This window comes from Cervus canadensis, chromosome 3 (genome assembly GCF_019320065.1).
Source record: "Cervus canadensis isolate Bull #8, Minnesota chromosome 3, ASM1932006v1, whole genome shotgun sequence".
Taxonomy (NCBI): domain Eukaryota; kingdom Metazoa; phylum Chordata; class Mammalia; order Artiodactyla; family Cervidae; genus Cervus; species Cervus canadensis.
This window is the reverse complement of record NC_057388.1, coordinates 89,148,723-89,162,054: the sequence shown is the minus strand read 5'-3', so window position 1 is coordinate 89,162,054 and position 13,332 is coordinate 89,148,723. Positions and strand designations below refer to the sequence as shown.

Genomic DNA, 13,332 nt, shown 5'->3' with positions numbered 1-13,332 from the left:
AGAGAACTCTTAAAAACACAACAAACTAGTGAATATAACAAAGGAGAAGCAGATTCACAGATCTAGAGAACAAACTGGCGGTTAGCTAGTGGACTGCAAGGGAACAAGACAGAGGCAGAGGAGTGAGGAGCAGTGTGAGTGCGAGTGTAAGATAGGCCCTGCGACGTGGTGTACAAGGCATACAGCCAATAAGTTTTGTAGTTACTATAAGTGGAAAGCAACCTTTAAAACTGTATAAAGTTTAAAAAAAATTTTTTTTTCGTTGAAGAGGGCTCCACAAGCTACCCTGACATTACCACACTGTGAATTATGAACTCTTTCTTAGATTTTTCTTACATTTAAATTTTTTAGAAAGATCTTTTTTAGATTTAAATTTTCTTTGACTAGTGTGAGGTTTCATTCCTTTCCTGGAAGGTTCACAAAAATGCAGATGGAACTCCAGAAAGAAAACATCCATTTTAGCCTTGGGTGTTTTTTCTCCAGGTTGGGCCCAAACCTGCAAGGGAGGTGAACGTGAGTCCCTCAGCCTCAGTGTTGGGGCAGGACCTCACCTGGATGTCCTTTATCATGATGTTGTAAGCAAGGCCGTGAGACTCCAGGTAAGCTTTGACGTCTTTCAATTCAGAGAAGGGAACCCTCATGTCCACAGGGAGGCTGGGCCTGGCTGGGCCACGCCAGAAGTCCACCTTGGTCACAAAGGAGAAAAAACAATAGGCACGTGTATCACACATCCTGCAGGGACCCAGAGAACCGATAATCTTCTCTTACATGGTTGAAAGGGCCCTGGTTCCAAAATGAAACCCCTAAGGCAGAGCAGAAAGACAGAGACAAACAAAACCCCCAGGTCATGGAGTTTCCTTCCAAAGGTAAGATGGCTTATCATCTGGGACATTCACATGGTCAAGAACACTGGGGAGAAGAGGGAGACATCACTGCCCCCGAGCTCTAAAGGGGTGGGAGAGGCCCGACCTGGAGCCCCGTGCTGTCCGATTTGCAGTTTGTAAAAGGGAGAGAATTATTGTGAAGTGTGCTGAGTCCTGGTTGATAGGGGCACTCACACAAATAAGATGGTGGGCTTTGGGGCACATCCAGAAATATCTGGTTGTTTCAACAGCCCTCAGGCCAAACCCTTATGTATTGAAGAAAACGTCTTGCCTAGTGGAATACTTGCGGAGGACACACATTCTCAGAAACCAGGGCTCAGGCTGAGGGACGAGCCCAGATAAAACAGGTTTGCCAAGCTAAGCCATTTCAGGCGGGAAGCAGATGTGTCCCGTGCGTGCGGCATGTTATCCCACCCAGAGACTCATGCACCTCTCGTGTGGCTTTAGGACCTTCCAGCCGTTTTCAGAGCAGCCCTCCCTTACAGGGCAGAGGGGAAAGCCAAGCAGGGCTGTCCCACATTCTGGGCCAGTGTTCCCAGCCTCTCCTGAAGAGGAGCCACACTTGATTCTCCCCCAGCGCTGTCATCTCCGGCAGGCACACCCAGAGGGCCAGGTTTGGGGTGGAGGGAATGGGACAGGGAACCGAGGGTACAGGCCGCTGTGAGGGAGAAGAGGACTTGGCCCCAAGACCCGCGGATTCCTCACCTTCTGTGGCTTCAGGCCCTCCAGATCCCTGAGAAGTGAAAGCTGCTTCTCATTTTTAGCCAGGATTCGAAGAACCTGGTCACTGGAAAGACACAGAGGGGACTGAGGGAGCTTCTCAGAGGGGTTCCTGAAAGGCTGTGCTGCCTGGAGGATGCAGAGTGGAAAAGAGAACCTGGCAGGAGAGCTGGAAGGTGAGAGGACCCCTGAGCAGAAGGACCTGTAGCTCTGGGAAGCTCCAAAGTCTGAGGCCACGGGGTCTCTCCAGATCCAAAGATAGGCCACCTGGGGACTCAATAAAGCCTGTCAGTGCTGCTGATGAACCCAATGCCAAGACAGGGGAAACAGGATGGATAAGGAATGTGGTGGTAGAGAAGGGAGGAAGAAAAAAAAGGAATGAAGGAGAGAAAAGAATAGATAAAGGGAGCTGAGGTACCGATGGCGGCCCCATGTACTCTTTGTACAAGGGTCCAGGCCATGTCTGCCCCAACCTTGTGCCCCCCTGCCTTCTCCCAAGAGCTGGAGGACATGGAAGACATGAATCTCACCCTACCTCACAGGTGGAAGCTGAGCCCCTTCCCATCCCCCTGGAGGGGGTGGGAGCCAGGGTAACTGTGCAGCCTGCAGTGTGACTTCTGGGGTCTGAGCCGGCGATGGCCATGGCTCCCTCCCTGACCGGCTCTGATACCCTGGATGATGAACCACTCCCCCCCCCCCCAAGCTTGCATCTCCTCTTCTTCACTATGGAAATACTATGGAGTGCTCACTTTGCAGGACCTTTGGAAGGCTGATAAATCATGTCTGTAGAGGGCCTGATATGTAATATTCACACTTAATTTTACTCAAAGGAGGACAATACCACACCCACACACTAGGAACATATAGTCTTTGGGGGGTTATGACTTCTTAAAGAATCAGAGGAAAGTTATGAACACTGGAGAAAAGTAGATACACACAAAATTTTACACATGGTTTCAGGGGATTCTTGGATTCTTGGGATTCATCCAGACTAAGAACTCTAGATTTGGGGAGGAATAATAAGACAGCTGCACATCCTGCCCTCACACATGAAATTGGGAGGGGAAGGAGTAAGAAGTGGGTTCAGGATGGGAAATGAAATCCTGAATCCCTCTGCCCTGATCAGGTCCTGCTGGGCCACCAAGTCACCTGGCTCCCGCCAATCCTCTCTCCCACTAAGGAGCAGCCACTCACCCTGTGAAATTCATCTGGCCCAAAGCTGCTGCAAGGATAAAGCTGCAGGCCAGGAGTGTCTGCCTGCCCACAGGGGACAACCTGGGAACCACGCCTCCTCCAGGGGAACTCTGCATGCTTCTTCCTCCAGGCGAACTTCAGGGGTTCTCCTTGCACACAGGCATGGCCAGGCCTCAGGACAGCAGAGCACCTAAAAGCCGGCAGGCCCAGCAGAGAACATGCGTTAGGCTCTCTCTGGGGAGACCCTGCATGGGACTCCCACATGTCAGGCCTTCCAGAGGTGGGGCGTCCCTCCCCACTTCTAGGCGAGTCCTCTCCTGGGAAGGTGCGGGGGGGCAGGGGTAGGGAAAGAGGAAGTCAAGGCCTTTAGCTGTTTTCCTTCCCAGAGGTTTACTGGGCCAGCCTCTCATGAATATCGAATCCTCCATCTCCAGAGAAAGACTGAGAGAAGTCATAGGCCCAAGGAAATCGCTCCTTTCCAGTCTCCTGCTAATCTCTTCTTTGTGCTCCTTCTCCCTCCCCATCCACTCACACATATGATCCTTGAACATAAAGGTGTGGATGCCATGGAAACAACACCGGCTTTAGACAGAGCTGGGCACTCACTTCCTGTCTAAAAGATCTGGGGCAACTGACCTAGTCTCTCTAAGTCTCAATTTACTCATCAGTCAAATAGGGTTAATAATATCTCCCCTCCCTACCTCACAGGGTTTTCTGGGGGGTATTAGATGAGACAACTTGGGGGAACTGGCTTGGCAAAGCCTGCAAAATAGAAGGTCTTATTATCTCAAAGCATTAGCTCTTAGTCACAGCTGCATCTTAGGTCAGGACTCTAGCTGCAGTGGAGAGAAGGGGAGAGAAGAGAATGGAGTGAGGAACAAAGGAAATATCTATTCTATGAGAAGGAATTCAGTGAAGGGTCCCTTTTCGCTGTCTTCAGGTGGTCACCATTATGCCAGGATAGGTAGTGCATTTTCTGCTAGACATGAAGGTCACTGCAGTCATTATTATAGTTCTCAACAGAGAGCAGAGTCAATTTCTCAGTCTGCTAAAGCCCCACACAGCCCCCTTTATGGTCTGGGAACAGTATGAATAAAGCAGAGTCCAGCATACAAAGCAATCATATTAGAAGGAGAAAGTGAAAGATGATGCCTGAATGGTAAATGATGAATCTAACAGAAAATCCGCAGGAGGTGGAGGAAAGGCAGAGACTAAATCCAACAAAGTTGTTCAGCAGAGGACGTCAACAAAAGGCCACTTAACTGTCACCGGCGATTCTCAGAAGCCCCCCTCCCCATCCATGCTTTCCCAGAATGGCCAATTAACCGGCCATGTGTGCAGAGAGGAGAGCTCTTTTATTGAGAGAATGCCCTGCTCCCACACCCCGCCGGACCTACTCCATTATCTCGCAGTTCAGCTGTTCAGACATGCCAAACTCTCCTAGAACCCTGGCTTTGAGAACTCTCGGACTGAAACATTAGCAAAGAGTTTAAGGACCTAGAAAAGAAAGCAATTAGACTTTCTACTCAAGTAACATTCAGCGTCAGTAGAAATTTGGAATAAAAGAATATACTAGTAAACAATAGCTCAGGAATTTAAAAGAAAAACAGTGGGATGGTACTAGTCACCCAAAGTACCCAGCATCTTCTTGTTCAAAAGCATCATTATAAGTCACTAATAATAAGACAACCCCTGCACTTGCTTTAGGGGTGGGGAAAGAGACAGAGAGAGATCGAGAGCAAGAGCAAAAGAGAGACAGAGGCACAGTTAAGAATTCTTGAGAATTCTACGGCAGCACATGCAATAGAACTTTCTGTGATAATGGAAATGTTCTACGTCTGCAGTATCCAATAGGATAACCACCAGTGGCTAGCATGACTGAGGAATTCCAATTTTTAATTAGCTTTAGTTGATTTAAATAATTTAAATGGCCACATGTGGCTAATGAGTGCCATATTATAAGACAGCACAGTTCTGTGGGAATTCACCAGCCCTAAGTACTGCCTCCATGGCTGGATCTGAAGCAGACACACACAGCTGTGTTTAATACCTAACACTGGCTTCTCACTCAAAATTAATTACTCATTAATTAATTTTTATGTGTAGACATTAATTAGACATTAGACAATGTCTAATTAAGTAGACACTATTTACTCAATAGATGCTTACTGAATACCTACTATGGGCCAAGCACTTGCTAAGGTGTGGAAATAAAATAGAGTGATACAGATCTGGCCCTTAGGTTTCTATTGGGGTAAGTAGACAATTGAACAGCGTACAAATAAATGTGAAAATATAGCTGATGTATGTGTTACAAGGGGAAGGTACAATGTGCCAGAAGGACAGGTAGCATAGATTCCATATAGACTGAAGATGCAGGGAGAGTTACTCTAAAGAAGTTGTTAGAAGGACTTTTACCTCCTGCCATATACCTGACCAACCCTACCCAAATGAAATAAGTAAAATGCTAGATAAAATATTTTTAATACAACTTTTCTTAATGCCTCACTGGGTTGGCATGAAAATAAGAATGCCAAAAGATGTAAAAGCAAGACCCATGAAAGGTAAGCAAACTTTTCCCATGAAGAGTAGAGATCTTTCAACTCTAAAGAGTTCTTGATCTTCCTCCTTAGAAGAATATTCCTTGTATCTAGGGTCATTTTCCTCCCACTTGATATTTGAATGTTTCCTTTAGTGGAAAAAAAAAAGCTCTCTTTTTATTTGTTTGAAAATTCTTTGCTTTAATTCTTGAATAAATTCTAGGTTGATTATTGTTTTTCTCGCAACACACTGAAAACATTATCCCACAGTCTTCTAACTTCCACTTTTGCAGTTAAAAGGTAATCAATTAGTCTATTTACTATTCTTTAGTATATGATCTTACCTTTGGTTGCTTTCAAGACCTCTTTGTCTTTGATGTTCTGTAGTTTTATCTTCATGTATTCTTTAGATACACAATAATGTGTCTAGGTACAAATTTCTTTTGGTTTATCCTGCTTGAGATTGGATTCCTATACCTGGGGATAGCTATCTTTCCACTATTCTCATAAATTTTTCAGTCATTATACTTTTTAACATTGGCTTTTACCCAATCTCTTTATTACCTTCTGGAATTTTATTAGGCATATGTTTTGTGCTCTCATTCTATCCTCTAAGATGTAGTCTTTCTATCATATTCCTATTTCATTGTCTCTCTGGGCTACAATCTGGATAATTTACTTATATTTAATACTGTTTCTTTAGTCCAGTTAACTGATTCTCTCATCAGCTGAGCTTAATCTGTAATTTAATCAATCTGCTAGATTTTTAACTTTCAATTTATATAGTTCATCAATTCTGAAACAACTTTTCTCTCAGATTTAAACACCCCTGCAATCCAGGAGCATCTTATAATCAGTGGCATCTTGAATGATAATTGGCAGTGTTTTTGATGGCCCATAAAATTATGCTGCATCTTACAATCTTATTTTATAGTCAGCACAATATGGTATTCCTTTTTCATTTTTTGGAAGTTCTATTTGATTCTTTTTGAGCCCAAAAGACTTGAAATTCTTATCTACTTTAGAACCTCTTGTTTGTTTTTTTAAACTTATAAGACTTAGTAATTTTAGAATCTGTGTCAGATAACTGCAGTATCTGAAGATTGCCGGTCTATGTCTACTGCGTATTATTTCTGCTGGTTCTTATTCAAAGTGCATTGTTTTCTTGTGCCATCTATCTGTGAGTCAATCATTTTCTTTGGACCTTTATCTGTGGAATTCCTTTGAGGCCTAGATTGAAGTTGATCTCCTCCAGAGAGGATTTGTGTTTACTTTTATGAGTTGCCGGGGCGGGCGGGGGTGGGGGGGCACTACCAACGTGAGATCACTCTAAATTATTTGCTTGAGTTACTTTGGACAGCATAGTTAGCATAAATGTAGACCACAGACTCATGCAGAGGCTTACTTATTGTTATGAATTCTAGGAAAATACTTTTCTCTGGATTGCTTAACATCAATACTTTAAATCCTACACAATAAAGCAAGTTACTTCCAAGTGGATAATCAGAATTAGTGTTTAAGTGTTTTAACCTAGAACTGTTGGAAGAAAGGGTAGATAGTGATAATTTTCTAGACGTCAATTAAGTATGTATGTTCAATTTGCTAAAGCAGTAACTTCCAAACAGGTAGAAAGGGTAAAGATGAAATAAAATACAGGGGGAAAAATAAATCAAAAGATGAGAAAGGAAGGTTAAGAAGGCAGGGGGTAAAAGTAGGACAAAGAGAGCATAAAAAGAAGAAACTTACCTAAATATATATTTCAGTTTAAATGTAAATGATTTTAACTCTCTAGTACAAGACAAAAATTATCAGAATAGATTTTTTTAACCTAGCTATATATGTTCACACGAGCTATGCTAAAAGCATAAGAACTAAAGAAACTAAAAGTCAAAAGTGGGGGGGGGAAAGATATGTCAGGTAAATGTTAACTAAAAGAAAATATCTGTAGCTTTATTAATATAAGATAAACATCAAGGCAAAAGGCACTATCAGAAACAAGAGGGTCACTACTACTTTCAATTTCCCAAGAATTTTAACATATAAAAATATTTAGGAATTATTCTAACAAATAATGTGCAATCCTTCCTGAAGATAATTATAAAGCTTTACTGAAAAATGCTAAAATTTGAAATAAATCTGAAGATATACTTTATCGTAGGATAAGAAAATTCAATGTCATAAAATTACATTCTTCCCAAATAGATTTAGAGATTCAATATAATTCCAATCAAAAACCCAACAGCCCACACAACTTCAAAAGCTGATGTAAATGTATATGAAAAAATAAAGGCCGTAAGAAGAGTCAGGCCAATCCTGGAGAACTAATTAGGAGAACTTTCTATATCAGACACTAGTACATATTATAAAACTATATGAGCCTGTGCTCTAGAGCCTGAGAACTGCAACTACTGAAGCCCATGTGTCCAAGAGCCTGTGCTCTGCAACGAGAAGCCACTGCAATGAGAAGCCACAGCATCGCAACTAGAGAGTGGCCCCCGCTCGCCACAACTAGAAAAAGGCCCACACAGCACTGGAGCCCCAGCGCAGCCAAAAATAAATAAGTAAGTACAAATTTAAAAATAAAACCAAACTATAGTAATTGAGATGGCATAGTATTGGCACAGATAAACAGAACATAACAGAAACAAACTCAAGCATATTTGGAAACTTTTGTTTTTCTGCAGACTTGGCACTGCACGTCATTGTGGAACAGAAAGACTACTCAGTAAATGTTGCTGAGACAACCATAGATCTATATGAGGAAAATGGCATTAAATCTCAATCCTACCACATACAAAAATCAGTTCCAGGTAGATTAAAATACTTAAATGTAAAAGACAAACTATAACACTCTCATAAGACAACATAAACAATATTTTATGACATTGGAATAGGTAATAATTTTTCTAAATAAGAAGTGAAAGGAAAAAAATATAAAACAAAACTATAAAGTTTCCCATAAAGGGAAAAAATGAGTAAAATCAACTACATTATATTTAAGAACTTTGCAACAGAGAATAGAAAATAAGCCTCAACCTGAGAGGATTTTTTGGTAATACACAAAACTGGAAAACAATATCCATGATATAAAAAGAACATCTGTGAATCATTTTTTAATGGGCAAAGAACACAAAAATCGATTTCTCAAAAGAAGACTCACAAATGATCTATAAACATATGAAAATTATACTTAGTAATCAGGGAAAAGAAAATTAAAACCACAATGAAATTATCATATCATACAAGCCAAATTGTCAAGAGTTAAACGTCAGTCAATACCAAGAGTTGAGGGCAAGAGCACCTCTCATCACTCCTGGTACAGCTTTAAAGTGCTGAAATCACTTCAGAACAGAGTTGTTACCTAGTAAAGCCGCATATCCTACACCCGAACAATTTCACACCCAGCTATACGCCCCGAAGAAACTCTTGTGCCTGTGCAGCAAGATTTATATCCAAGACTGTATTTCTAAAATGGAGACGTAGCTGTAATACAACAGAGGAGAGAAAATGAACCAATTACAGCTACATGCATCCAGCAGACAAACCTCAAAACAGCGATGTTGAGTGAAAGACGCCAAATTGGAACATGCACTGTATGTTTCCATTGTGTATGTTCAGACAGGTAAGACAGAACAATATATTGTCCAGGAATAAGTGCACAGCTGATATTACAAGCAAAAGGAAGGAAATTATCATCATGGATTTGTGGTTTCATCTGGGGGAAGGGAAGGGAGTGCAAAGAGGCTTCTAAGTTGTGTTTGTTCTTGTTAATGCTCAGTGGTGGGTAAAAGAGTTAATTTTAACAGGCAATGAAAGTTTTACACAGGCTCTTGTACATATACTTCATTTTTACTATGATATGGGAAAGCTAAATTCTTATTTTTCATAGTGAGAAATCAATAGAAAATGCCTAAAACTTAAAAAAGCAAGAAGTAGCAATATAAACACCACATCGAGGTTTATGGATGTGAATGTCAAGGCTAAAAGAATTCAATTTGGTTTTGCTGGAGAGCAAGACATGGGAAGAAGGAATGGGGAGCAGGACTCAGCTGCTTTTTACAAGTCTTGTAGAACTACTTGACTCTTTAAACCATGTGCTGTAAAATTGATTTAAGTAAAAATGAAGTTTTAGAAGTGGCATTTGATACCTAGAATAGTCAAATGCATAGAGACAGTAGAATGGTGGTTACTGAGGGCCAGTGGGGTAAAGGGTCATAGGGGTTAGTGGCTAACAGGTTCAGAGTTTCGGCTGGAGAAGATGACAAGTTCTGGAAATGGATGGTGCCGATGGTTGTAAACATGTGAATGTTCTAAATGCAACTAAACCATAAACTTAAAAATGATTAAAGTGGTAAATTTTGTGTTATGTATATTTTACCACACACAAAAACACTTAAGCTCAAAACAAAAAAGAGAGACTGGAATTTGAGCTAAGTTAGGCAGAGTATGAAGGAGTTAATTATCCAAGGCAGGGTGAAGAGGTTGTAGGAAATCTGATTCTTGCCCCGGATCTTTTCTTCATTAAAAGTATTAATTCCCACTTCTGGTTAGAGACCTCCCTAAGGATCTCCAGAGATCACATGAGGTGCTCCAACATTTCCAAATAAAATTTACAAACTAAATTATGTTTAATTTCCAAAATTCCTCCCTGGGTGCTTAATGGAAATAAATACATCAAATGTAATCTTAAAAAACAGAAAAACTCAAGTATCATTATTCACAGTACAAAAGGATTCTTTGACTAACAAGAGGATTTACTACAGTCGCTTAACATAGCTCCCCCAGGACACTCAAAATGTGATTTAATTAACACAAAACAGGCTTATCCCACCTTTCAGAAATATGCCAAACAGGTGCTTTCAAAGGAAATTGAGAACTGAAAATCCAAGAAAACAATGACCCACCATACAGTGGGTTAAGGCTGCTCTAGCCTAGTTTCTAAATCAACTTTATTATTGAAAAATCCCACACTGGGATCATCCCCGCAAGGGAAGCTGTAGCTGACCAACCATATCTTCAATCACACCTCATGCCTCCCTCTATCATTACACACCATATAAATTTTAATTCTTCACAAGAATTCGTCTAACACGAAACAAGCTCATTGTGGGCTGGGGCTGTGTCATCCATCTGTATGACCCCAGGACATCTGCATACAGCCCAGGCACTGCCCAGGACCTACTTATTGATTGATTATGTTGATCCACTCATTCTACCAACTGCCCAAAGCCTAGGAAAACAAACCCTTCTTTCTTGGCCTTTGTCCTTGCCTGCGTCTACCAGCTCTGCAACCACAAGCTCAGAACCTAAATCTTTGCTCTGTTCTGCTCCCCACTTTTAGTTACTGGACTCCTTTCTTATCACACACAGTCAGAGACTTCACATGGTACCATACTTGAGTATAATCCTTGGATATCAGAGTCTTGCCTTCCCCTCCCCCAGAACTGGTGTCCATCCCCAAACCTACGTCCAGAAGTTGATGACAGGCTCTTGGGTCATCCTCTGCCACATGGCTGCCTCCACTTAGGCACCCAGCTGGTCTCCTCTCTATTGCAGTACACCCTCCCTCTGCCTTACCAGTTCAGCCACCTAATGGGGAGACCCCAGCTCTATTCCATCTCCACTCAGTCCCTGAAGGGGAGAGGGTTTGCCCAGTGACATTCCCCGGCCCTCAGTCCACAGATCTCACCACACTGTGGCTGAGGGTCTGGCCACACCAGGACCACCCAGCAAATGATGATGAGATGTCCCAGATGACAGGACAAGAACTTGCTCCCCAGTGAGGCAGGGGGTTGGCAGCCACCACCCAAGAACCCACTTCCTACTCTTTGGAGGAAAGGTATCTGCAGCCAGGAATGTAGCTGCAGCTAGGGACCACCCCTACAGCTGGGGAGTCCCCTACACAGCCCTGGGAGGAGCGGGTGAAGACCCTACTGTGTGGAAGAAAGGCAAAGGTGACCAGACACCTTCCCTATCTGTGAGCCAGCAGGACCAAGTAGTAAACACTTTAGTCTTTGGCAGGGTGGGGAGGGGTGGGGGAGGGCATGAAGGAAGACAGAGTAAGTATTCTCACTGAATAGTCTTTCTTATATTTAAAACTATGAAAAAGTTTTATACAAAAGTTTTTGTACAAAACTAAGTGGAACTAGATTTGGCCTGCAGGCTGTAGTCTGCCCACCCCCTGGTGTGGTTGAAGAGGCAAGAATTCATTTACAAGACTATTAGAAGCTATTAGAAAGCTCAAGGGAAATCAGAGATGTGCGTTAGAACACTTCTTCAATCAAAGCCAATGATTTCCAAAGCTATAGAAGCCTTCTTCAATCAAAGCCAATGATTTCCAAAGCTATAGAAGCCTTCTTCAATCAAAGCCAATGATTTCCAAAGCTAGGCATTCAACTCCTACTGGGGAGAAAGGAAGAAATTAATGACTTCTAGTGTATATTTTTATCTCAAACTTTTTATTTCAATTTTTGTGTTTTATAAAATACATGATAATACAATGGCATGTATACAGAATTTATAGATATACAATTACATATATTGGGTGTGATGTACTAAAAACTTTTTAATTGTAGGAGTGCAGGGTAAAAAAAATCTGAAGAATGCTGGCCTAATGATCTGGCACTAATTGATTTTGAAAAATCTCACACCGTCATGCCTTTATTTTATGAGTACCTCTTTTCTAACATACTGTTGAGTTTTTTTTAAATTAAAATTTTTATTTAAATCAATGTTGACAAATACTATTTTCCTGATTTTGAAATCAACGTATTATGAGGGGGGGAAAGCTATTTGAGCACTGCTATGAGCAAGGTTCGGGATTCCCAGGTGGCACTAGTGGTAAAGAACTTGCCTGCCAAAGCTGGACGTAAGAGACACGAGTTTAAGCCCTGAGTTGGGAAGATTCCTTGGAGAAGGGCATGGCAACCCACTCCAATATTCTTGCCTGGAAAACTCCATGGACAGAGGAACGTGGCAGACTACAGTCCACGGGGTCACAAAGAGTCAGACATGACTGAAGTGACTTCGCATAGCACAGCATACATCAACAAGGTTCTGCCTTTGGAGTCCAATGTGTGGTCAAGATATTGAACCTTCACTGCTCCTTTTGTCGTGTAGCATTAGAACCATCTTGCCCTATGGCAGGCCTTGGGATCAAGACTTTTTAAGATTACTTCTGGGTCCATGTTTACTTCATGAACCTTGAAGGACTGTGGTCAAGGATCATGCTCTCCTTGACTTACACCAATTGCACAGTAACACTTCCTGTATGTGCTGAATTCAGCCTCTTTCGCAACGGAAGGAGTTGTTGGGGGTGGGGGGGGTGCCTGCAATTTAGCTCCTCACCTTACCTGATTTCATCCAAATGGCTTTATTTGTACATTTTGCCCACATTTTGCAAAAATGGGAAATAACAAACTGCACATTGTAGTGCCAATGATTAAACAGTGGAGATAAACTTGATGCAACTGAGATAAACATGAATGGAAATAAACATTTTGGAAACAAATAGCCTCACTTGGACACTCATTGCATAAACCAGGTAGTTAGGTATTGATTTGGACAGGAAAAAATTAAAACTATAAAAGATGTTTTCAAGGGCACTGAAAGGTCAAATTTTTACCCCAACTTCAAATTAAGTTGGCTTGCCACTGTTTCATGGATGCCAGCAAAAGACACAAAACCCTAGGTCACAAAGGATTTTATTACTCAGGGTAATACCAGCACTAGCGCCAATTCTCTGAGCCCTGTTTTCTACAAAGAGAGTCAAGTGACATCTGCCCAGGCAATATGTCAAATTATAGGAGAGGAATCCTGAGTGTAGGGAACCTGAAATCTTCTTTGATTTCTAGTTTTTTTAATTTGTTAAGTTTTTTAAAAATTTTCTGGTCATACCATGGTTTGCAGGATCTTAGTTCCCTGATCCAGGATTGAACCTCTGTCCTTGGCAGTGAGAACATGCAGTCCTAACCACAGGACCACCAGCTAATTCA

At 41.8% G+C, this 13,332-nt stretch overlaps 1 protein-coding gene across 3 annotated transcripts in view; it reads right to left on the bottom strand.

Moving 5' to 3' along the window:
• The window catches only part of CPA5 (carboxypeptidase A5), a 55,159-nt gene that overhangs the window by 19,103 nt on the left and 22,724 nt on the right, over positions 1-13,332 (bottom strand). For 2 of the 3 annotated variants that reach the window (XM_043463717.1, XM_043463719.1), the window contains exons 2-4: positions 2,799-2,988; positions 1,590-1,671; positions 552-686 (exon numbers count right to left, since the gene is read on the bottom strand). In XM_043463717.1, the coding sequence (XP_043319652.1) occupies positions 552-686; positions 1,590-1,671; positions 2,799-2,914 (333 nt within the window). In that variant the 5' untranslated portion in view covers positions 2,915-2,988. Of the gene's footprint in view, positions 1-551; positions 687-1,589; positions 1,672-2,798; positions 2,989-8,699; positions 8,810-13,332 lie in introns of those variants that run through there. The other variant, XM_043463718.1, reaches the window with a different exon arrangement.